This window comes from Sebastes fasciatus, chromosome 9, assembly GCF_043250625.1.
Source record: "Sebastes fasciatus isolate fSebFas1 chromosome 9, fSebFas1.pri, whole genome shotgun sequence".
Lineage (NCBI taxonomy): Eukaryota > Metazoa > Chordata > Actinopteri > Perciformes > Sebastidae > Sebastes > Sebastes fasciatus.
Genome location: NC_133803.1, coordinates 10,973,566 through 11,000,564, shown reverse-complemented (window position 1 = coordinate 11,000,564; position 26,999 = coordinate 10,973,566). Strand labels below are relative to the sequence as shown.

The following is a 26,999-nucleotide window of genomic DNA, read 5'->3' as shown; positions in this document are numbered from 1 at the left end:
AAGACGCATGGCCGTCCTGTGAGCACAGTCCAGGCACTACAAGGAGGGGAAGCGTTGTATAGGCTCGGCTTCGCTGCTCGCCTCCCTTGTCTGATGATGTATTTCACAGTGTACAATTTGGTGTTGTACATCGGAAGCAGCTGTCATTCTGCCTGGCCGTGTAGCGAAACCTCATTTGCTGGAACTTTAAAAAGAGACATCCGCCTTTCTGCAGCGATCTCTCCATTTCTTTCTATCACACTCTCCTATACCTCTCAATCGGGTCATTGTTGGAGCTTAGACTTCATCCCGGGCCAAACCGGGGTCAAGCAAGGCTTATGAGGTTGGGCCTGACAGGAATGTCTGTCAAGTCCTTATCCCTTGGGTTGATCCAGGGTCATTAATCAGACAGGGATTGGAGATGCAAGGGGAAGCGTGAGGCCAGGTGATGCTGACCTCAGTACAGTGGCTTTGATTTTTGTCTAGCCCTGTCTCTGTGTGTGTGTGTGAGTGTGTGTGGATTGACAGGATCAGTCCCTGTCTGATTCACAGTCCTCTCAGCCCCTGTGCCAGCGCTAATGACATTGAGAGAGAATATTAACCTCACACACTCAGCAGGAAATATCCACGGGGGTAGTCTATAACTCAGACACCGCAGGATCCACACAGTGGCATTATCATTCAAACACACCGGAGCTGGCTTTAAGCGTTCGACAGACGCACCATGGAGTAGACATTTTCAGCAATTTGAGCCGCACTCCTCGCGTAATAACCTCCATACAGCACCAAGTAATGAGCGGTGATGTTTAACTTCCTCATCAACAAAGAACTTTGCTAATTATGTTTCACAGATTTTCTTCTTGCTTGGATTTGTTTATGCTCTCTCAAAAAGATATTTTTGTTTTTGCAAAATGATGTAACGCTGTGTAAAGTTCAATCTGACATGCCACCTCCACTTGACAGCTTTGTGATGCTTTTACAAACAGGCTATCAGGAGCAAGCATAGCGCAATATTCAAAACAGATTAAGAGTGAACCCACATATAAAAAAAAAAAGAGATTTGCTGGCGGCGCCAAACGTACTCTAATGATTTGCATTGCCATTAATAGTAATTTGCAGCTGCCTGGGAGGAGACGTGTAATCCCCTTCCCATGTGTGAATTGACATGCATTCAGGGAAGGCTATGTGTGTCCTGGACGTGTGATCTTTAAATGACTGCCACCTGAGGCCTGGCAATACAGAGAGAGGAGTGCCACACTGAGCAGTGACTTGTCTACATGTGAGGGAGATAGTGGGGGGTGAGAAAGGGAGAGCTGTGGGGGAGATAGAGACAGATAATGACAGTCTAATTCACCGCCGCCATCAGAGATGCATGTACAGAGACACGTATAGGCCATAAACTGTAGCTGGAGGGGAGAGCGCTGGAACAGAGCTGATCAGCGCTGTGTGGAGGTGGTAGGAGGGATGTTGGGGGGGAGCTCGAGGGGTTGCAGGGCATTAATTTGCTTTACAGATAATGTCATCTTATTTACCACAAGCTAATCCTGATAGTGTTTTGATGCTGTATTTTGGGTATTTTTTTGATGTTTATTTGTGTTTTTATGTTGCGGGTTAGAGTGATGAAATACAGCTGTGATGAACTAATGGAGACTTAGTGTATTAATAGGTTATATTTCATCCTCATGTTTCCCTTTATTGTCACGAAGCTGAATAACTGTTTGCCTCTCACACCCACCAACAATCTATTACACTACAAAAAGTATCAGTTCTATTGAGTCATTTAGTGTTTAACATTGTGAGATTTTTTTAAATATAAAAGAAGAAAAATATCTAAAGATTGAGTGAAATAAACGTTTTCCCACTGCATTTCTTTTTATTTTATTTTAAAGGCATGTCTTTAAAAAGTATCAGTAAACAGGACCGAATTGTGCACATTGATGCAGATGTAAACTTGATTCTTAAAAATAAGTGTATTTTCTGTTGGAAACTGTCAGATAATGACTTTGATTGTTTTCAGACAACACGATTTGGGAATATGGCGAATTTACTGAATTACTAATTAAAGCTAGGGTTGGTAATCTTCTTCAAAACCATTTGTGTTACATTTCTTGAAATTCACATTAAATCCCGACAGCAATCAATATAAAAATGCTATCTGCCCGTCTACCTACCTACCTGCCTGCCTGCGCGCACTCTGTCTGTGCACTCATTGCGCGTCACCAGCGCGTCTTCCACAAACTGCTAGCTTGACAGTTCTGAATACTAACAGTAGAGTGCTCCAGGGATGACGTATTTGTGTGGGCCAACAAAGATGTTAGCATCGCCCCGGTTCCCTCGACAAAAAGCCAATGGGATTTTCCCATTAGGTTTTGGATTATTCCAGAAAATAAGCTCTGTGACAAACACAAGTTTATGATACTTACATGTTTTGTTCAGCAAGATAATCTACGCAAACTATCAGTGTTGCAGACTTGACGACTCTCTTGCTAGATTTAGGGACTTTTGGAGCTGCTAACATTAGCTGCTTTCAGCAGGAAAAGAGTTGTCAACACTGGGCTCGATCATTTTTAAAAATGTAGCGTACTCTTGCAGGTTTCTTAATACGAACCCTAGTTTTAAGATGGAGAGATATTTTGCAGTGTACAGAGTGGCAAGAAAACCATCCAAATATTTCTCGACTATTTCAGGCTGAATGGCTCTCCAGTAACCTCCTCCCTCCCTTCCTCCCTCCCTAACCAGCCCTCCTCCATTCACCTTTCTTATTAAGTTTATTAAAGCCAGTCCACATACTGGGTTTCCCAGGTCCAGTTCCTTTTCCCATTCATTACAGTACCTTATCCTGGCAGGCAATCTGAAGTGTGCTCTGAATAGTCCATTATGCACATATGAAGGCCATCATGGCCCCAGTATTGGTCAATTCATCAAACATTTATCTGTTGCCTTCTGAGCAGGACGTCATTATGCCTGTCACTCTGCAGCTCTGGCCCTCCGTTTAGAATAACAGCGCATTGCTTTTCTGCACCGCTGCGACCCTTGAGAGGACATCAGCCCTTTAGCTGTGGACTGCAGCTGCAAGCGCTCTCCAGCTTTTCAAAGTGTTTGTGTGTGTTTTTGATATGCATTAGACTCAGGAACTTTTTCGGTATTGCAGTGCTAGCTGCAGGGATGCGATCTCTCTCAGCGTTTCAGTAATAGGGGAAGACTTTGGGGTTGTTTTACATTATAGCCGTGTGATTTATAGTTTAGACAATCTCCACATTTGACCTATCGTCTTCAGAGATTCTAAAAATTGCCAACTATGATTCATTTTCAGGTTTCAAAGGCAGCAGACATAAGACGGGAGACTGTGTAACACATGTAAAAAAGCCAAGGCTGCCGTTCTCCATTTTTCATCCGCTGCCTGAGGATATATGACATGACACTAGCGCACACCATTGGCAGGAGTGACTGACATTTCAGCCAATAATGGTCGAGAGTTTTCTTCCCTCTGTTGTCAGCAGTGGTTCATCAATCACTGTGTCTGCATTAGTATTAGTGTATTGATCTGGCAGGGCTGCTCTCTGGGTCAGTGTCTCCTCTCCAGTGTCCTTGTCTGTCTGGTGTCTCACATCCTCCCCTGCTTCCTGTGCCGCCGAGTTTCTGCTCCAGCTAAATATTGGTACTCCGTGTGCTCGGTAGTCAAGTATCTTAGTAGATAATGGAGATTTCAACACATACATGCGCTACTTATGTAAGCTCAAAAGGCACACACGCCGGTGCACACGGGGCCGTATGATGTATGATGGCGAGCTTACACGGGCTAAGTGGTAGTCAAAGCGTGAAGACAGCCCCGTGTGAAGTATTAGCTCTGACAATGAGGCTGATCATAATTATCTTAACAAGGAGAGGATTCATCGCCTCACCTCGTTAAAGCTGCCGCCTGTCTCTGTCTCTCCCTCGCTAGTTAGGGATCTAAGAAAACGCATTTGATCACATGTTAGTATAGAAATCATCATTTTCTAAATTTGTACAATGAGGTTATGCAAAATGATGTGAGTAAATTATTTGTCATTTATTATTGGTAAGGCTGTCAATCGATTAGAATATTTAAGCGCGATTAATCACATGACTGTCCATAGTTAATCACAAATTTTGTATCTGTAAAGATAAAAATGTACTGTATAGGGAGATTTGTCAAATATTTAATACTCTTATCAACATGTGAGTGGGCAAATATTTTTGCTTTATGCACATTTATGTATATATTAATTACAACACAAAACAATGATAAATATAGTTCAGAAACCCTCACAGGTTCTGCATTTAGCATAAAAAAATCATAACCCAACAGGCAACAGCAGCTGCAAACTGCATGTGATTATCATAACGTGGGCATATCTGTAAAGGGGAGACTCGTGGGTATCCATTGAACCCATTTTCATTCACATATCTTGAGGTCAGAGGTCAAGGGACCCCTTTTGAAAATGGCCATAGCAGTTTTTCCTCGCCAAAAGTTAGCCTAAGTTTGGGTCGTTATTTACCCTCCTTTGCAACAAGCTAGTATGACATGGTTGGTACCAAAGGATTCCTTATGTTTTATAGTTTCAAATTATATCAGTATCTTCACTCTAGCTTTAACATTGAGCCCACCATAACCTAAAAATCACAAGTTGCGTTAATGCGTTTAAAAAATTAGTGGCGTTAAAACTAATTTGCGCTAACTTTTTAAGTTTTGATAATTTTGTGTAACTTTGACAGTCCTTATTATTTGCAAGACATTCTTTATTGTGTTTTGTCAAAAGATTCTACTTATTTTTTAAATGAAACAAACCAAAATGGTTGTAGTTATAATTGCAGTGGAGCTAAAGATACATTAATGAATATTTTCATTTTCACTATTGTCACAAAATTACAGGAGGTGAATTACATCAAATGATGCTACTTAGAACATTTTTATGCATGTATTTCCTGTAAAAATTGTGTGTCGTATGTATGTGTGCTTTGCCCGTGTTTGCCATTTATTAAACCTCTACAGCGTTGGGACTCAAGTCAATTATGCTCATTAGTTTTGTTAAAAGCAAAAGCTGCTATTTTTTTTAGAAGTGAAGTACTTTTACTGCAGTGCTTAAACTTTGTTAGTTTTCCAAGCCGCACATTAAAAACAAGAAAGCTTATAAAAAGTAATGAAACCCGCTATGGAAATCTGCAGAGGGGAGCGCAGAAAGCTGGAGAGTATTAGAAGTTCAATCCCCGCACTGTAGTTAATGCTGGATGGGAGTCAGTGGCTCTCCCCTGGCTGTGAATTTAACTGATTAAATCAGCCAGTGCACGCAGCAGTGGTGACATGAAAACAACAATTAATAAGGCTCCCTCCTGTGCCATGCGGCTCCCTTTAACCGAGCAGCTAATAACATAACCCACAGGACTGCAGCCCGTCATACACACACACACACACACACATGCACACTTACAGGTGGCAATAGTTAGTTAGCAACCTCTGTTCACAAAAAATGCAATAATGTTTATCCAATCTAGTGCGTGCCTAACAACACATTGAAGAAGATTATACTCGCAGATAAATTGCATGTTGTACCAAATTCCCGGTCAATACAAACACAATATGTGCTGAGAAATATAAAGTTTGTTTTCTTATTGCTAGTTTGGGCATAAAAAAAAAAAAGCTAGCTCAAATCATGAAAGATCGATAAGATAAACAACAGTAAATTGACCAAAGAGTGACAAAAAAAAGCACAAATTTTAATTAAATTCATCATTTTTGCCATCTCTATAGATTTAAGTAGCTTAAAGGGCCTTTTTGATTCCATAAATGAGAAGCACCATGAGGAGAAAAAAACAAACAGAGTAGGGTTTCATAAAACTGGCACATCTCTGTATTCATCCATCTTGCCAGTGCATTAATCAGACCTGATAAGAGGTTGTCAGCTGGCGGCTTTGCCAGCACACTGGCTAGGTGCTGTCAGCTGTTGTTGTTGTGGGTATCAAGTGTGTGTGTGTGTGGTTGCAAAATGTTGATGTCTTTTGAAATGAGGCGCCTCGCTTGCAAGTCTACAACGAATTGCTTATTTGTCGTTTTCCAAACGAGAACATAGTTGCAACATTTTGCTTTGTAGGTTATAGTTGTTGCCAGTGGGTCCACGTTCTACATTTACAGTATGTGTGTTTTTGGGCCAGGGACTACGTATAGGTGGAGTACAAGCTGATTGGCCAGAAAAAGCTCACAAGAAACAGCAGATGGAGCACGGTAACAGTTGGTCTGGCTAACTAAAAGTGTGTAATAAATGGCTACTCACTGACCAAATGGTTGGACAAGTCAACATCTTAATAGATCCAGGTGTATTTTTTTACACTATATTATATACTCACCGGCCACTTTATTAGGTACAAGGTGTACCTAATAAAGTGGCCGGTGCTAGTACCGGGTGGTCTTCTGCTGCTGTAGCCCATCTGCTTCAAGGTTGGACGTGTTGTGCGTTCAGAGATGGTATTCTGCATACCTTGGTTGTAACGAGTGGTTATTTGAGTTACTGTTGCCTTTCTATCATCTTGAACCACTCTGCCCATTCTCCTCTGACCTCTGACATCAACATGGCATTTTCGTCCACACAACTGCCGCTCACTGGATATTTTTTCTCTTTTTCGGACCATTCTCTGTAAACCCTAGAGATGGTTGTGCGTGAAAATCCCAGTAGATCAGCAGTTTTTTAAATACTCAGACCAGCCCGCCTGGCACCAACAACCATGCCACGTTCAAAGTCACTTAAATCCCCTTTCTTCCCCATTCTGATGCTCGGTTTGAACTTCAGCAAGTCGTCTTCACCACGTCTAGATGCCTAAATGCATTGAGTTGCTGCCATGTGATTGGCTGATAAGCTATTTGTGTTAACAAGCAATTGAACAGGTGTGCCTAATAAAGTGGCCGGTGAGTGTATTCAACACAGTTTTATTCAAGGCAGGTCGTAAAATAGTCACGAAATTTAATCTGTTTGATTAGTGTACATAGAATTTCCCTTTTTTTTCGTAACGCTCAGCAAGACTTTCAACAACATATTTTTCGTGTCATGCCTCAATTTCTGCTCCAGTCTTTTCAAAATAAAACTACTTAGTTAGGTTTAAGAAAAGATTGCGGTTTGGGTATAAATAACAGCAGAAGTGGTCGTAACTTAAGTACAGAAGTTACGTGACAAAACTACTTAGTTAGCTTTAGGAAAAAAATTTTACCTGGTTAGGCTTAGGCAACAAAATACTTGGTTGGTTTTGGAAAAGATCGTGGTTTGGGTTAAAATAACACCGGAAGTTAACTTAAGTATGGAAGTTCCTTGACAAGTAAATCAACTTTGACTTGTGGTTTCACACGGGACACGAACACCAGTCTCTTGGGCAAAAGTCCTGTGTTTTTTTGACACGCCCATCTATCCCGACCTTCTACCTACGCTGCGTTTGCCGCTCTTTATACTTCCTGGTTCACAATTACGTGGATTACATACAAATTCATTTCCATGGCGATAAAAATGTAAAATTCGGGTCTATGTACACAAATAAATACATTAAAATTCATGACTATTTCACAAACTTCTGTGCGACTGGGCTGTTATATTGCAAGTTGGGCTGCAACTAACGATAATTTTCATTGTCAATTAATCTGTTGATTATTTTCATAATAAATTGATTAGTTGTTTGGTCTATAAAATGTCAAAAAATGTCGATCAGTGTTTCCCAAAGCCCAAGATGACGTCTTCAAATGTCTTGTTTTATTCACAACTCAAAGATATTATGTTTACTATCATAGAGGAGTAAAGAAACCAGAAAATATTCACATTTAAGAAGCTGGAATCAGAATTTTTCTCCCAAAGAAATTACTCACATCAATTAATCGATTATCAAAGTAGTTGGCGATTAATTTATTAGTTTAGATTAATCGTTGCAGCTCTAAGCAAGTACTCATCTTTTTATTTAAACATTTTCCTTCCATTCTTTGTCAGTATGTTACAGCATGTTTCCATAATGAATGTGACTTATGCCCTGCCCCCACACAGCTTCCTGCTCCTTGCCATGCATTTGCAGATTGTCATGATAAAGGTGTTATATTTACATATCTCTAAGGTGGTGTGTATTATGGCAAGGCATTGACACTAGGCAGATCCAGAGAGGAGCAATAGATCACACTGCAGCTGTTAAGACCTCACTGTACCTTGAGTTTGTCATGTTGCAATGTGACACTGTTCGCTGGAATTTATATTTACGTAACCTAACGTCAAGGTTATCTGTCTGCTTTTAAAACTAGAAACATACTGTACTGAACTATATAATGTAGAATTCAGAAAATGTGGAGCTTGGAGTAAATAATGACTGTATTGAAATATATTTAATAATCAAAAATACTGTGTTAAATTAAAACTACCTGTTGTGTGAGCTGTGAGGAATACTTTTTGAGAAGTGTACAGTCCATATGTGTCAAGTTGTGGCAGATTTAAATGTCAATGAAGTCACCCAGGACACTTTAACATGGCATGCTGACAGTGTGAAGGATTAGACAACACACACAATGCCTTTGTGCACCTTCCATGACTTGAACTTTGCAGGGCCCTAACATTACTCCTAACACCACCCTCCATCATTTTTATGCCTGTGTGAATGTGTGCGAGAGAGAGACAGAGAGGCAAAGAGTTGAGATGACCCTTCACCCCTCTTTGCAATTCGTCATAAAAAGGAGCGAAAAGTCAAAAAAAAAAAAAAGAAAACGTCCTTTGAAGTTAAAATCCCAACACTAACCCCTAGCGCGTTAGAGTTGCAAAAAAAAGTTTCCCTTCCATTCCATCTGTGATTGCGAGTGTATTCCGGTTCCTCTGTGAAAATGATGGATGACAAGTTAAATTTGTGTCTGGGGAGTGAAGGTGAACTGTGACAGAGTGATTTGTCTTGGGAATGGAGGGTTAGGGTCAGGCGAAACTGGGCGCCTCAAGGCACAAGACATTGACAAATTCATCCTGCCCGCCGCATTTCTGAAGCCTTTTGTTTTGAATCCTGGCTACTCACAAGTGACCCCCATCCCTCATCCTGCCAGCCGCTGAAGGATGCCTCACCATGCCAGGGGAGCTCAGCACCACTAATTCTTGTCATTCACTTCCCCTGACAGGCCCGGACCCATACTCTCTCCCCGGCGTATGAAAGAGGGGGAGGCTGAAATATTTATTTCTGCACAATAACGGCTGACCAGATTTAGAGTCATAACACTTTGCCTGTTGCCTTATCATTGCAGGTCACTGGCGGGCCTCAAACTGTTCACCGAGCTGGAAGAGCTGATTGTCGACAACAATCTGCTTGGAAATGACCTCCGGTTGCCCAGGTTACCCAACCTCCACACCCTGACGCTCAATAAGAACGATATATCCTTTAAGCACTCTCATTTTGATTTGCAGTCGACTATGCAGACAAAGACTACACACATCAGAATCAGCAGTGTATACTTAGTTAGTGCATTCATATGTCAATACAACCTGCCTTTGTCTCAGAGAACCGGTTTTTAATGTTGTGCTTTTGCAGAGAGTAGAGGAACTTGGCTGTCACAGAGCTCCACACAGGACTAGTTTTTGAACCACAGGGACCTCTAGTGGAATCAGATTTTAGAGTCAACATAACAGATGTGTTTTTTTTATTTTTCAAAGGGAATAAAAAGTGTTGGATTAAAACTACATGCAAAGAATGAGACATAATGTTGAGTGATGTATTTGCTGTTTGGTAATATCAGTTATTTTAAATTATAGAGAAGCAAATCAGGATTTATTTTTGAATTATGCTGTATTACACTGCTTTACCTGGCTGAAATAACAATCAGTTATTTAATTTGTCTCTAAATGCACTAGAACATGCTCACATTTTGGCTCATCGATTATAACGGCCCTGTGTGTTCTACCTGCCACCCAAAGTAAACACGGTGAAAACCAGAGCTCCGGCGCAGCCACCCTAAATTCAAGACATTGCGAGGCTGTTTATGATCAGTCAGAAATGTGTGAACTTCCCCTCTAAGCTTCAGAACAGGTTTAGCAATGTGTCCTGTTTTCCTCTGGTTATGCAGATCCTGCTGGGTAACGATGTTCACTCTCTCGCACACACACACACACGCAGACACTTCCAGAGTCAACATTAAAACTGGGGCTCCTTGAAGTGTGCGTCTGGGACTGTGCGCCGAGTTCGGTTGTGAAGTGGTCGGCACATGCTAATAGGCCAATTATGTACATCCTGTCGTGGCACTGTGCCATTTTAAAGCTGGAGCACTGCATTAGTGCAGTTGTATTTTGACACTTTGGGGCTCAATTTTCCAAGCGAATGTATTAGTGATGAATGTGCCTGCTTAGGGGGCTGTTTGTTTTTTCCACGTTTCGCGAAAAAAAAAAAAAAAGTTTTCCACGGCGCGGCTCTGGGAAGCACGGACTGTTTGAACCGCAGGGCATCCATCATTTTGTCACTGTTCTGCACCCGGCCACCTAGGAAATGAAAGAGATCGAGAGAAAAGGGGGAGAGAGGGAGAGCGGCAGCCAAATTGTGTCACTACTATATGCCAAAGCCTGCACCTCAAATTGCCCCTCTGTCTGCCCAGTCTCACAAAGCCGGTGACTAGCCCCTTTGAGCACCTCGGTAAATTTGACAGTGACGTGTTTTAGCGCAGACAGGCCCGGGGAGGGGCCGTGCGGGTAGTAAATGCTAATGTAATTAACAGCGTTAGGTCCTTGACATCCGCCCTTTGACACCTGACTGATATCGAGGCCCTGCTGGAACACTTGGCTGATGTGACCCCGTCACTGAAGTACCTAAGCCTGCTGGGAAATGAGGCCTGCCCCAACCAGCTGGTCAGCCCGGATAAGGACGAGGACGACTACCAGAGATACAGGTCAGTTACTGCATGGACTGTGATGATGTTACACATAAATAAGGAACAGATCTGATTAGATTAGGGCTGTCAATCGATTCAAATATTGAATCGGTATTAATCGTTATAGTTAATAGCAAATCAATTGCACATTTTAGATCTGTTCAAAATTAGCTTAAAGGGAGATTTGTCAAGTATTTAATACTCTTATCAACTTGGTAGTGGGAAAATATGCTGCTTTATGCAAATTGCATGTATATATTTATTATTGGAAATCAATTAACAACACAAAACAATGACAAATATTGTCCAGAAACCCTCACAGGTACTGCATTTAACATAGAAAATATGCTCAAATCATAACATGGCAAACTGCAGCCCAACAGGCAACAACAGCTGTCAGTGTGCTGACTTGAGTATGACTTGCCCAAAACTGCATGTGGTTATACATGTCTGTAAAGGGGAGACTCGTGGGTACCCATAAAACCCATTTTCATTCACATAGCTTGAGGTCAGAGGTCAAGGGACCCCTTTGAAAAACGCCATGCCAGTTTTTTCTCACCAAAATTTAGCTTACGTTTTGAGCGTTATTTAGCTTTTCCTCCCAACAAGCTAGTGTGACATGGTTTGTTATCCTTGGATTCCTGGTTTTATAGTTTCATATGATGCCAGTATCTTCACTCTAGCATTCATTCTCATTCACATATCTTGAGGTCAGAGGTCAAGGGACCCTTTTGAAAATGTCCATACCAGTTTTCCTCGCCAAAATTTAGCAAGTTTAGAGCATTATTTCTTCACTCTAGCTTTAAAACTAAGCCTGCTACGACCTAAAAATCTTAAGTTGCATTAATGCATTAAAGAAATTAGTGGTGTTAACACAAATTTGCGTTAACACAATATTATCACGTTTACTTTGACAGCCCTAGTTCATATAGATGGATAGATAATGTTCCGTGTGTGTGTGTTTATATTTTCAGTCAGACACTTTTGAGACTAAGCTATTCAGAGTGATAGCTTTTTGTAAGTAATGGATTTGGAGATGTTCCTTTTTTACAAAAAAAAAAACATCCAGCCCCCTTACATTTCACAAGCAGACTGCAGATTCAACCACATCACTCTAAAAGCTTTGTCAACTGGCCCCTCTACACTCCAGTTTGCAAAATGGATTTCATGCGTGACTAGTCACCGCCACAAATGAGTGTTTACTACCCCTGCCTTACCAGAGCAGACGATGCATTAAACATCAAGCCAGGCCTCAAGCCATGCAATATGACCACCATTTGTCAGGGTCCTTTACATGAAATGCGATAAAAGGCGAAAAGCATACTCTCTTTTGTCTGTTTTAGCCCTAAGTGCTTGTTTCTGACTCTGCGTTGCCTATTAATCATTTACCACCCATGCCTTTCTTGAATAATCTTTCTTCTCTCTTTTTGTCCCCCCCCTTCCTTTCCCTCCCCTTCTACCTCTTCCCCCTCTCCTCGCATGCTTATCTTGCTGGTGAGGGGAGCTGTTCTGTTTTGACTGACAACGTCTAGGGTCCTGTAATGTAATATTCATAATGTGTCACATAGTAAAACATCAATTTGAGCGTGATGCAGATTTCATGTCTGACAAGGTTAGACTGTATGCAGGTCGTGACAGCACTGGCCTTGGGCAATAAATACCCAGCCCAATGCCTCGGGAGCTCTCGGTCTCTCAAGTGAAATACCCTCTGGTGGCGTTGCATCGGTGCCCCAATTAGTGCAATGACATAGAAACACAGCGTTCATCCACGCAGCGTTGTGTAGTCTGCGCGGAGGTTAAATGTTGTCCTGTTCTTAGCCGACCGTGTGTACACTCAGTGGCCGTTTGTAGTACTACAATAACACAAGAGTTCACGGCTGTAATATTATATGCTCATTTGTGCGGCATTGTGCTTAAAGGACAACGTCTCTTCAGTGTGAGAGACACAGAAACATTGAGACAACAGATGTAACTCAACCTCTTGTCTTTTCTCTCTGTTTCTGTGATGTGTAAAGATTAACTTGTTTCCATGTGACATTTTAACCTCTTATCTCGAGCAAAGTTATCAGTTTGTCCGATCTCCTTTCGTGGCACATCAAAGAGCTTGTGCCTGAGGTGCCTCAGCCACCAGCTGTACTTGGTGTTCACTCAGCCTTTTTTTCTAAATGGCATAAATACAGCTGCATAATAATTACCCACAATGTCTATACAAATATTTTTTTATCTTCCGTAGATGTAATACTAAGTATAATGATTGTTTGGAAAAACTTTATTTTATGGGTCCCCTAGTTTTCTAATATCCTCAAATAATTCCAATTACCTAATACTTTTTAGCTTTACCAGAATTAACACCTTTTAGTCAGTACTGAGCAGGTCAAATGAACAAAAAAGAAATACAATTTGTTTTTCTTTGTAGTTGGAATTTACAGGCAAAATACTGTACAATTCAACAAATATGGAGGATTCAGTTTCAAAACACATAAATTAATATTTACGTGTGTTTTAAATGTATTTCTGTGAGTTTTTCCAGTCATTGTTTTTTAAGGAATTATCTCGTGGAAATTTTCTCTGGACAACAACAATCACTTATAAACTCCATCCAACTATGTAACTACTATAATACTCAAATAAATGCATTAAATTATAATTATAAAATAAATTGATTTTTTAAAAAAATCAAATAAATGATCAGATACATCATATTTGTATTTTCTGTCCATATAATTTCTATTAAATTATGCAGTTTAAAGTTTAATTAAGAAAAAAGATATTAAAGAAAGTATAATCTAGCAGCATAATCTAGTTCAGTGATTCTCAATAGTGGGGTCCGGGTCCATGAGACTCTACCAGGCGGTCCGTGAAAAGTTTTCCGATTCATTCATTTAAATTATCATGATATAATTTATATCTTTTTACAAAAGGCTCAATAGTTCAACATATAATATTTTCATTTTTATTTATATACAGTATAATAGTTCATAGATTACATTTGAATCTAACAAATCTATAACTCTTAGAATCTGCAAATATGTTTAATACATGTGTAATATCTTTCTAATACTTTTCTCTTGTATTGTTCTTTCACATAACTAAGACTATGGAAGTGTAAAAGATAGGCTACGTCAAATGATTCCAAGGGACATACATGAGGGGGTCCCCGGTATATTCTTAAGGGATCTTTGGCTAAAACAGGATTGAGAACCTCTGATCTAGTTTACTCTACAACGTCCACTTCCAAGGGCAGCAAACATCACATTGTTGTCATCACATGTTTGGTTTTGCTAAATAAAGTGTATGAGGTTTTTTTTTCTCCAGTCATCTCTCCTCCCCCCATACCCCCCCTGTGCTCTCTAATCCTCCCTCCTCGGCTGGTTTGAATCATTAATATCCCTACTGGCTGACAGAGCCTTGTCATCTGCTCTGACCCTGTGATGGTAGGTTACCTATGGAGAATAACCTCCCTGCATGTCTCCCAAGGGCATCTTCACATTTCATCATGGAAATGCCCCGAACAAAGTCCTTTTACAGGGAGGGAGACACGGGATGGGATTGGGGCCTCTTGTATCTGAGAGCCGGTGCTCTCATCAGAAAAGGAGCTCTTATTAGGGGTTAGAAGCAGGTCATTTTACCCTGTAATAATGCTCCTATAAGAAGTCATTTAGGGCCATGTGATATATTTATTGTTTTAATCATTTGCGGATAAGCACTCTTCCTGTTTAATGTTTCTTCCAGATGTTTTTTTTCCTTAAATTCAAGATATTTTCTGTCCCGTGTCAGTCTAAACGTGATCCCGGCATCCCCTCCTTTATAATCCTCAGGTGTTGAAAACTTGACACGGGCTTTGCCATCTCCCCTCATCGCCATCGCCATCATCAATTTGTCACGGCTCTTTGCGCACAGGTCTCGTCTGTGCCCATATCCCCCCGTCCTTTCTCACCCTCCACTTAGGTGCCGCTGCATGCATGTCCTTTTTGGCTACCAGCTCAGCCTCTGACATACTGGTTCCTCTATCCCTGCCTGCCTGTGAAAGGATCTGTTGTCATCTATGTATTCCAACCATTATCTTTTGACGTTTTCTCTCCCTCCCAATGAAAGACAGAGTGTGTCTGAAAGCTTAGAGAGATATCTGTGATGCTGCCAGAATGACAGCTCTGGCAGACGGGTTGTATCTCCTTTCGTGCTATTTATATGTCGTACTTATTCTTATCGGCTTTGAAGGTTATTACATACAAGGAAAAATATCACCATTAAATCTGCACCACCATTAAATCTCAGTAAACACGGCTTCTTTTCAAGTTGTGTTGATGCGTGGATTTACATATTAGAATGCGTGTCAGTTTGATTAGCGTGTCACGGTTTTACACACTTCCTTAGATGCTCTGTTTGTCTCTTTGTCAAGAACAGGCCTACAAGGAGACCTTTTAAAGCAGCAGTAGGCGAGGTTGAGGCAAATATGATTAAAAAATGTATCTTTATAAAACGGTCACTAGATCCTGACAGTAGTACATGAGACAGGTAGTCTGAAAAAAATCATGTGGCTCTGTGTCCTCCAGTGCTTCTAATGGCATCTGCAAGATTTCACTGACCGGAGGGAAAACAACCAATCAGAGCTGAGCTGGAGCCTTTGCTGTCTCTAAGCAGCTGTCAATCACTCACGATCTCTGATCAAACGGTCAAACTAGGCAGCGCTAATCAAATATGAATCAATATTCTGTTACTGTAATGCTTAGTTCTCGTGTAAAATCTTTTCAGAAACATCTTGTAGTGTACTGTTTAGATGTAAAATGAGAAAGTTTGCTCCGGCTGGTGGGCGGTGCTTGGTATTTCCTCAACTGATCTCAGCATGGCTGCCGGGTCACAAACTTTTTCACCGCTGCCTAGTTTGACAGCTTGATCGGAGTTTGCCAGTGATTGACAGCTGCCTCAGTTGAATGAACAGCCAATAGGAACGTTCTCTCTCTGAAATGACCTGTGATTGGCTAAAATATCCCGTTACGGCAAGATTTTTTTAAAGCCTGAAAACAGAGCCATGAGGAGGTGCAGAAGTCTAGTTTTCTCTCAGAACACTTGAATTACAATATGCTGAAAGGTTATTATGGAATTTTTGCCCAATGATGCCAAAAACATTCTGCCTACTGCAGGTTTAATGTGCAGCTTTAAGTTGAATTGTTGTTTTTTTCTCACAGGTACTTTGTTCTGCACAAGCTGCCCCAGCTGAAGTTTCTGGACACCAGGACAGTTACCAAAAAAGAAGTGACGGAGTCGCAGGCAAGAGGAGCATTCATGAAAGTGGTCAAACCAAAGTCGGAAGCTGTAAGTTAAGCTCTGTTGTGTACACTGTTTCAAATAGTAGTCCCTCTGAAGTCTTGAGTGGATTTGTCACATTCATCCCTTTCTTCCCTTTTTCTATTCTTTTCCTTTATCCTTCCTTTCTTCCTGTGCATGCTTGACTGTCAGTCTCCCTTTGCAAAGGTCCTAGTATTGTGGCCCTTTGTAAAGACTCTCTTTACTATCGCTTAAAGTGTACGTGTGTGTGTTGTTGCGTGTGTGTGTGTGTGTGTGTGTGTGTGTGTGTGTGTGTGTGTGTGTGTGTGTGTGTGTGTGTGTGTGTGTGTGTGTGTGTGTGTGTGTGTGTGTGTGTGTGTGTGTGTGTGTGTGTGTGTGTAAATGTGTGTGACCACGGCCTGACCTGATTCCGTATGCATGAGCCCAGATCAAAGACGACGGGCGGCTGTCCGGTCGCGGTTGCGTTGCCAAGTGTGACATGGCTGGCGATTGGAGTGACAGCTCACGTGCATGCCGCTCACCATCGCTTAATTATCCCGAGCCCGTGCACTTATTCCTCCCTCTCTTGTTTTGGGGCCACACAGACTAATTAGAGTTTGCGAGGTTCAGAGATACACACCCCATTTCACCCCTTTTGATAATGCAATATAAATGAACAGCTTTTGCCTAGATTTGATTTCATGTAATTGTAAGGTCATGAAATATTTACCGTTTGGATCAGCTAAGCTTTGTAGACTCAAGGTCTCTGGGGCTCTGACAGTGAGCTTAGGAGGTACAAAAAAAACGGATCCAGAGTAGCAAGAACGAAAGCATCCAAATGACAAATCAGAAGCCGATGTCGGGTTTAAAAGTGCACGAGGAAAAACAAAATATTTATTGTTTCAGACAATCAGCTAAGATACTCTTTTAGTGTCAGTTCATGCTATGCTTTGTTCTTGATTCGTCATGCAAGTGGCAAGCGGGGAAGCAAAACACTGAAATAATTTAACCTCAGTCTGGCATGTTTGGTAGACGGAGAAAAGTGGAATGAAAACACTGTTCATCCACTTTATATAAAACGGAACTAAGGACCTCTACAATGCTTTTTGGCAGGGTAAAGTCACTTTATGAGATTTTATTTACATAGCTTGTCAGCGAAAAAAGAAATGTTTGCCTTTGTCGCCACAGCCGCAGATGAAAGGAGAGATAATCACTGATTCTAGCTGACATGATGTGTGTGTTTTTCTGTCTTTGTGTCTTTGAACCTGCTGTATATGATTATTTATTGCCTATGCAAAGTAAAAGGTTACAGTTTTGATGAAAACGCGTCTGCACACAGTATTTTGTGTGCTTGAACGTCCCATCCGTAGTTCCTTATTAGCAGTGTTTGACTCTACACAACGAAGAGAAGTTTTGCCAGGACATATCCTGTATCTGGGCCCATGGGATGTCACAGCAGCATTTCCATTACATTTGTTTTGAGTTCGATGAGACGTGATGCGTCAACTATCACGGACTTGATGAGCCGTGAGCACCCTCCCGGCTCTAATTGTCCAAATCATCAGAGTGATTGTAAGCTGACCAATAGTGCGGGCCACCAATTAATGCGACGTCTGCGACGGAACGGGAAAGAACGAGGAGAGATGATGGCATAATTAGATATTTGTGTTTGCTTTTATGTCTGGTACAGCAGGGTGTTGCTCATAACAGTGGCTCACGGTACAGTGTCTGCCATTTGCTTCATTACAAAGGATGGTAATTAGCTGTCTCGCTGTCGGCTTGCGCTACCATTTGAGTCTCAATTAGTACTAAGTATTGGAGGGGAAAAAAATACAGGAACACAGATGTGATTTAAAAGGTTTATTTATAAAAAGTTTTCTACTCTGCGTACAGTTATGTTTCCTTTAAGACCTTATATGACAGATCTCCTTCCTGCTGTTTACAGTAGATAAATTGAAACCATAGAAACGGCAGCAACCGCGGCCGGGTTACAGTGATACTTGCCCACTCATGACAGCATAAATCTGAAGAAAGAGCCCCTGCCCTATCAGATCATTCTCATTGCATGATGCGCGTATTGGAATAGTTAAATGGACTCGCTATGAGAGAGACGGCGCTGAACTTTGGAGACCTCTCTTGAGTCATATCGGAGTGGATTGTGTGACCACAGTTTTAACTCCTTTTCAATCATGCCATTATGGCATGGCACTGAGCGCCGCCACATGGTTCTGATAAAAGCAGTTATGGTCTTTAGCGCAATCTGAACACCATAACTTTTCATACATTCCCAATGTTTTCCATGTTGCCTGTAAATCACAACCAGACGGTCAACGGGCGGTTGTTTGCAGGAAAAGGCACACGAGCACAAAAACCTGCGATGAGATTTGTGAGTGTAGAATTAAAGTATTTATTGATAACATTTTAAGTAGAAAAATATTTTTGTATGGCTTTTCCTAAAAAAAAAAGTTATTTTAATTAATTATTTAAAAAAATGTTGGCGGATCCAAAATGAATGTTTTGTTTATCTCTGTGGATTATATCTGACGTTTGGTTCCCAGTTCTAACAAGACTTGTGAGCCAATAGTATAACAACGTTGGTATCACGTAATATCTCTGTGTCGTCAGCGATCAGGTTGCCAGTTAATGTGGAAAAACTGTCTAAGAGTAAATGCCTGGCAACCACTTGTTGTGAAGTGAATGCAATGGAACAGGGAGGGAGAATGCAACATCTAGTGGCTGAATGTTATCAATAGCACCTTTAAAGTTATAATATGCAAGAATTAACGAAAAACAATGTATACACTGATACAAAAATAATCCCTCTCAATCATCACTTACGCCCCACTACAAGTGTGTGGTGGTGTCTGTTTCTGCAGAGACCCTGCAGCCCGCTCCCTGTATTTTCTCTTTTCTTATTATTTTGCTTTACTTGGGATGCTTCTGGGCATCTGCAAACAGCCTTTGAGCCCCACGTGGGGGTGTAACCCCCAGCCGATAACAGCGAGCAGGGTGAGCAGCCCGTTCAGGTGGTCAAATATTGCCACTTTGTCACGCCCCTCGGCTTCTGATACCGGCTCATAAGTCCTGCTTTAGCTCTGAGAGATGCAAAACGGACGTATTTCACGGATGAGAAGGAGTAGTGTTATGTGCATGTGCCCAGTGATCCCCTACTCCTCTCTGTGCTGTGAGTGCAGCTATGATCAATGTGTGTCAGTAGTTTAACTAAAGAGCAGCGCTGAGCCACAGCAAGCAGACAGGAAGCCTGCATTCATTCAAAATCCGGCAAGCCAGCACCTTCCCGCAGGATTATGCGGAGTTGCGAGGAGTTAGTTGTGTGTTTATTTGTGTTTCAGATTGTAACTGACACGAAACAATTAGAAAATAATGTTTTATTTCTCTGATCTGCTGCTTTGTTCTCATTAACGCCGCTCTCTCTCTTCAGTCACTCTATAGCTCGCTCGACCACCGCCGCTCTCTCTCTCCCTCTCGGCTTGTTGAGCTGTGGAGGAGCTGCCAACTTTGAATGCTGTGTGTTTACAAACAGCAACCGACAACGGTTACATATTATACCATTAAGAAGTTGTAGGAAAAAAAGTAAACCTTCATAGAGAAGATTCAAACCTTCACTACAAAGATAAAACATTGTGACAAAGAGGAAAACAAGTGCTCAAATGGAATAGCCATGCTCATACACTGAGGTTTAATTGTTATTGTTATGTGCCTTCATGCACTAGTGGATATGACACCATAAGTGGGTGACAATGAGCCGTCTCTGACTTGTCTGCTGTATGTTTTGGTGTTTGCTTCAAACTCAGAAGGGGGTCATTTTCTCTTTGGGGTTTTGCTTATATTGCATCTCTGAGTGGAAAGGACAAGTACTTGGACAGAAACAGAGGCAAAAGGACAAAGACGAGAGAGAGAGAGAGAGAGAGAGAGAGAGAGAGAGAGAGAGAGAGAGAGAGAGAGAGAGAGAGAGAGAGAGAGAGAGAGAGAGAGAGAGAGAGAGAGAGAGAGAGAGAGAGAGAGAGAGAGAGAGAGAGAGAGAGAGAGAGAGAGAGAGAGAGAGAGAGAGAAATATATATATAAATACCTGAAGTAAACAAAAAGAACACAGCAGGGACGATTGAAGTGTTTTCCCAAAACCACAACAAGCAGAGTCAGAGTGGAAAAGCCTTGAGCTGTATTTTGGGAAATTGGGCGTGTTGGAATGCTATAATGTGATAATTCTCTTTGAGGATTTAGAGGTCATGGAATGAAATGGCGTTAAACCACGTAGAGCCATTTGGACTGCGTTGGGCCGCTTTCGGAAAATACATGTGGTGCTTTTTGGCTCGGCTCCCCCCACCTCCCTCCGCTCTGCCACGGAGCCCACATTATGCTGTCGAACCCTTGGGTTAAACTGGCCATGTCTATCAAAACACCATGACAGCACATTCTGTTTTCAGATCCCGAGCACTGCTAAAAAAAAAGTGCGTAGCGAATTTAACTAGTAGAATAACATTTACTCCTTGCCACATGTTTAAGTGTGTTTCACCGTGAATGAAGTAAGTCCATGGTCCCCCCTTACTAAGCACAGCTTGTTGCTACATCAGCGGGTATAAATGTTCCTCGGATGTCACTTAGATTTTGCCCGGACGAAGTATTTGACTTGATTTTCGAGCATGAACACAAGTTGGGTTTTTTTTTCCCCCACATCCTTCTGCGTATAATGTAAAGCAGACTGCATTGCAGGGTGGCTTGAGCCAACTCCGGGGTCCCATGAGTCTCCGCGCACAGGGTAACGGTTCTTCAAGGGAATCGACAGTGACAGAGCCAGGAAAGTCCTCAAGTGGATCTTTTCAGTTCTGTTTTTTCTTCCCCAGACACTAACCTGTTTTACTCCGCAGCAGACAGCAGTTCATTTTGAGTTTGCACCGACGAGAAACGGTCCAAATCGAAGATAGACTGCAGGGTTTTAGACCCATGATTGTGCATTATGTGATGCATGATTGTGGCTTCTTTTTTTTTTCTTTGCTGGAAAAAAGAGGAGGCATTGGTTGTTTTTGCTTCCTTTTTCAAGTCTCAAATGTGCCCTGTAAAGTATGTTGCCACGTTCATCTCTGCTCGAGAGTTATGAGTTCCCCGAAGCTCTCAAACATAACAAACAGCATGCAATATAGCGCTTTGTGAATGTGCCTTCAGTGGGTTTGCTGAATCATTTTACTGAACAAATGTGTCCTCGGAGAAAACTCAAAGAATATGGTTCTCAACAGGGGAAGGCAATATAACCCAACAGATTGCTGTGGAAGCAAGTTTATTACCGGTCTTCGCTCTCTGCTAGATTCTGTATTTGCACCGGCTATTATACATGCAGAGGTCTGATTTGTCGCCTTTCTTTTGTGACACATTCCCGAATCCATATGTATACAGCAGGTCGAATAAGGACAGCACCGCATGCGGATAGAGTAGGCGTTGTGGGCCAACTGTAACCATACTGCCTGCTTTATGTTCAGACACATAACCCCACTGACATATTGTGTTTTGCTTGGTTTCAAATTATGCTCTTTCTCCCATCTTACATAACGTCTTGTTATCTGTTAATTGCATCACTTGAGACACTGCTGTTCTCCGTCTTTTTAATGACAACATACCCTAAATGTTAAAAAACAGCTGTTTATAATTGTTTGGACGTGTTTAGTTTGCATGATAGACGCTGCGTGTTTCTGTCAGATTATTCCAAGGAGCCTAGTGTTCATTCACTCAGGTATCTGTGAGTGGTTTTTGCCTCGATGTGTGTGTTTCTCTATGCAACGCCTGTCCAGTGTTTGGACCAGTGCTGCAACAGGCCTGGTTCGGAGCACTCTGGCAGCTTAAGCCGAGAGGTCACGCCGGGGTTATAAGCCAGGAAAACAACAGCAATTAGAGGGAGTGACTCAAGCTGTCCACATAAATCATCCAAGCCCCGCATATCATAAACACACTGTAAAACTTTAAAGCACAATTAATTGTAAGTAATAGCGCCAAGATTGATTTATTGCCTCTTTCAAAGCCTGGAGACACGGGGTGCATGACCCGAGTGTCACGTCACACTCTCTCTCGCGCAAGCAAGCAAAAAAAAAAAAAATTATAGATGTGTTACTCATTTTTGGCAAAACGGCGAAGCATAAAAACAAACATGTGTTTTCGTAAGGGCTTTTATGAGACACTGAAGTGGCCCGCGTTGCATTAACTGATTTTCCTCTCCTTCTGCTGGCATCCAGTACAGAGGAGGAACGCCTCTGTGGTGAAGCATTTGTTGTCTCGACGTCTCTTGTGTTTAGCGGTGGAGTTTGAGGCCTGTCAGAAAACAGGCCAAGGCTGGCCAGCAATAATGAGATGTCTCTCTCTTTCTCATTTTTGATATAAAGTTTTCATAAACTTTGACAAATCATGCGATCGCTCACGTAACTTTTCTGTTTTTTTATGTATATAATGTAAGTCTTTGTTAAGTTTTTATTAGTGTAATAACATTGAGTGCCTGGGATTGGCAAGCTGCAAAGCCTTTTGCTTTTTACACATACTGTTCCAACTAGATCCTTTATAAGCCTTTGGGAAGGGCCGAGTTTTTATAGGGATTTTGCTGTTTTCAAAGTTCCTTTTAAGACGCAGAAAACTATGGAGGAAATAACACACTTCCACCTTCCAGTATCATTGAACACTTTAGACATATGTAAAGCCAATTCTGCACACGCAGCCCTACGTCTCACAGTCATTATGTTCCCCAATAAAACTTGTTTCAGTGCGTGCCAAGGGGTTGCAAAAGTCCACAATCCCTCCACAACAATATCATACAGCCGCTAAGGCATCTCTTCAATTACACTTCTTATCAAATGATGCTTTTAGCTATTACATAGTGCAGCGTCCCAGTGCGTTGGCCTATCAGTCCAATCAGAGCTAATCCTCCCTGTTGGTCTCTTTGGTGACAGGAAGATGCTGCTAGCCTAATGAGAGACAGCTGGCTTAGTGTTTTCTGCGCTCTCAAATAAAAAATATTTCTTTCTCACTCCCCCTCCTACCCCACCGGGTGTTTCCACAGAGCTGTGCCAAACTTTAAATCTCTCAAAGAGATCAGTTATTTCTTTGCCTGTCTCTTTTAGTTGATGTTGACAGTGCACATTAATCACTATTTCAGCACTCGCATTTATAGTTTGCTTTGAAGCTGATTGTCATGTGCACCCTTCTCGAGGCAGCTTTAATTCAGATTTTTATCAGATAATTCAAGTGAAGTTGTTGTTGTTTATGGAATGCAGATGTTGATATGCTATTAAGAAAGTTAATGAACGCTAGAGCTTAAAATCTGTGCTAGATGAGGTGGATAGAGCCTATAGAAAAGTGTCACTTTGTTTATGATTCTCCATAGGGTCCAAAGTGAAAGTTTTACTTAATTAGTGTGAAGTTTTTCTCCTTAAATATGCACAAACATGTTGGCATTTCCTTTAATCCATTATACCAGTACAGTGTTAATGGGGAGTCTTCTTTCAGCACTTTGATGAGCGCGGCGCTCGAGCTGAAAGTCCCTCCGCTGAAGTTTGTGCTTACACAGACCTTCTTTGTGGTTTTTAGAGCTTGTCAGACATGTCAAGCGCCGGCTAGAAAAAAAAAAAGTATATTGTTTCCAGCCACTTGGATTCCTTTCCCCCTGACATCTGCCACTCTGCCGAGATGATAAATTCTTGCCTCATTAAGCGTGGGTGTGGGATTACAGGCTGACAACACATTAATCACTGGGCTGGGTGGCAGCAGCCCCGGCACCAGCTACAGGCATTGTTAACCAAACTTTTCTAATGTGTCACTCTCCTCCCTGACAGCCCATAATCAATCATCCTGATTGGCAGGGCTGATAGATTACACTATTTATACTTTGTGTAATGAAAGCTAGCGTTTCCACCTACTGTCATTGTAGGGGACGATGATAGGCCGCGCCGTCCGGCTGAATGGGAACACATGCAAAATAAAAAAAGAGACAAAAGAAAGGGTAGGCAGACCTTGGAGCTGCATTGTGAACTTTAAAACAGACACTGTTGAGCTCCGTGGTGGGAGGGCGGGTGAGTCTGTATTGTTCCCCCTGCACATATAGCTTAAAGGCGGTCTTCACACCATCACTGAGCTATTGTCATCTTTGTTGCTATCAGTGGCAGGCCGTGCTCTCGCAGGTAAAACTATGCTTTGTCTGCGGCGGGATTTGGTTTCCCCGTGACCCCGTTGGTGAGGTGAGGTTTTGTTGTCAAAGCCTTTTTCCTGACAGAAAGCAAATGATTTACACATGTATAACAACAAAATGACAGGACACCATATACCGCGAGTGTGTATGTGTCAATGCGCAGAGGTCGGCGGGATAATGGATAATGGATTTCCCTGCTTCCTTACTAAGGGCTTCAGAACTATGTTACATCGGTTTACAACCCCCCTAGCAGTAATGTTTTTCTTTTTTTGCATGGGAACTTGTGGATGAAATGACACACTGCTGGTAGCCTTCAAACATAATAAGGTTATGTTTCTTTTTTTGTTCATTTTCAGCCGCACGTCTTTGTCTGGAATTAGAGATGTCCTCGGCACACCGAGAGAGGATATTGAATATGAGCTCTTAGTTGAGAGGCTGCCAAGCATTTGCAGAAAAGAAAAGAGGAGGAGAAAAAAAAACATTCCATCATGTTTTTGACAGGCAGTAAATCTGAGACTTTTCTTATGAGACAGCGCGCTGTCAGGAAATTAGTTAACTAGACCATATTATGGAGAGCCAGGTAATTTACCCTCAGAGATGCAATCGCAAATAACTAGCGGGAGGCCGCATCCCTGACCTGACATTGCTTTGTGTATAATGCAAAATCTAGTGACATGCTCAATGGGTTCTGTCAGCTGCAGGATTGAATTCTCTGCCTACTGCGTCTCAGTTTGGAGCACGCTGGTCAATTATTTCTGAGGCTGTCAGTGCGTAGGGAGACACTGTTATTTAGTATGTGTTAACTCGGCATCATTAAGACACTCACCTGACAGAGAATAGCACACCTGAATGTTATTTATTTTGATTCCCCCGACAGGGGTAACCTTCAAACACGCTGACCTCTCCCTATTTTGCGTTTTGTGAAAACCCACTCGGTCCATTAGAAACGGGAGCTGTCGAGACGGCGGGGAATCAAATGGCCGAGAGTCGTCTAATCTAACGCGGTAATGCGCGAGAGAGGCTTCCATTTGTTTGGACAGATTGCTGTGATCACACGGTGGCAGTTCGCTGTCTATCCGCGCTCGCGGAGTAGACATTGCTGTCCACATAATATCTTTAAAGCACATACAGGAATGTCATATTATCACAGATCCATGTTTTTGCCCGCAAGCACGGTATTGAACATGGATGCAGCATTTTTCACGTTGTGTATTCCTTTTTAAGTGGTCCTTGAACACAAACACTAGCTACGCAATGCTTTGTGTAAACAGCCAGATGCATTGCACATGCACGTCATGATTTAACACTAGGACTAGCTAATGGATATTTCAACTTTTAGATGACAGGGAGCTCAACAATCAGGTCAGAATATATAATTACACTCTTTTGACTAGAATCTCAATGATTTTAGGGGCCAGACGAACAGTCAGGTTTGGACGGTTTAAAATTTGAACTCTGTGGGAAAATGAGAGTTACCATTCTACCCCCCACATCCAACACCACCACCACCACCACCGCCACCTCCACCACTAACCAGCCCTGGTGATGAATGGGAAACCTGATCGAGTAAAGCCTCAGCATCACCTCTGTACAGCAGGATGACATGATTAGGAGGTGACAGCTTCTGTAACAACATCTCTGCATTTATCTTTTCCTGCTCTCTATCTTTCACCCTCTGCATGTCTCTCTCTCCCTCTCTCTCTCTCTCTGTCTGTCTGTCTCTTTCCTCTCAACAAGTCAGACTACTCTATAATTAATGTCCCCGAGGGCTATCCGCAGGTCAAGCAAGGGGGGTGTGCTGTTGAGACAGGTAGTCTTGACACCTCCAGCTTTGTAGCTTATGCATGCGGGTGGGTAGACGGCTGAGGAGGGGTGAGAGAGGCCAACGACGAGGGCTAGAGCGTGTTTAGGTTGGAGGCTAAGACTGGAGGTATACTGCGGGTTGAAGGAGGACGGGGCCTCGCTGTGCGACCTTTCCACCTGAGAGACAGAAAGGATGTTTTTTCACAGGATTAGCCAGTCAAATCTGGTGCATTAAGGGCTTAACCTGTCAGGAGCATCACATTTGAGTTACAAAGAGGGGACATACAGTTTGAGTAATATCAGCAGGACACACATTTAGCCTAAGGAAGGCACTTTATGTTGAGATAAATTGTTTTATGATAGTAGGGGTGGGAATCACCAGAGTATCACAATACTTCAGTCACGATGTGATTGTGATTTAAACATTTTGTGATATGACGAGTATTGCGATATTTATTACCTTTTTTCAACTGCTCTGTTTTATCTAATAAGACACCGTTTTCACTCATCTGTTCATCTCGGTTTTCTCATTCACATATCTTGAGGTCAGAGGTCAAGGGACCCCCCTTTGAAAATGGCCATGCCAATTTTTCCTCACCAAAATTTAGTGTAACTTCGGAGCGTTATTTAGCGTTCTTCCTGACAAGCTAACATGACATGGTTGGTAACATTCGATTCCTTTGATTTTTCTAGTTTCTTATTTATGATAACAGTATTTTCAGACTGAGCCTGCTACAGCGTCTTAAAGACAGTTATGTCGATCGGGATCGCAGGTCTCAGAGGGTTTTAAAACCATAATTACCAATTTGTCAAAATTTAGCATAACTTTGGAGCATTATTTAGCATTCCTCCCGACGAGCTAACATGGCATGATTGACAACCTCTGAAAGACAGAATAGCACCCTC

At 42.0% G+C, this 26,999-nt stretch overlaps 1 protein-coding gene across 10 annotated transcripts in view; it reads left to right on the top strand.

Annotated features, from left to right (window-relative positions):
- The window catches only part of lrmda (leucine rich melanocyte differentiation associated), a 346,704-nt gene that overhangs the window by 248,726 nt on the left and 70,979 nt on the right, over positions 1 to 26,999 (top strand). For all 10 annotated transcript variants that reach the window (XM_074646029.1, XM_074646028.1, XM_074646030.1 and 7 more), the window contains 3 exons: positions 9,236 to 9,362; positions 10,725 to 10,864; positions 16,033 to 16,159. In XM_074646029.1, the coding sequence (XP_074502130.1) occupies positions 9,236 to 9,362; positions 10,725 to 10,864; positions 16,033 to 16,159 (394 nt within the window). The remainder of the gene's footprint in view (positions 1 to 9,235; positions 9,363 to 10,724; positions 10,865 to 16,032; positions 16,160 to 26,999) is intronic.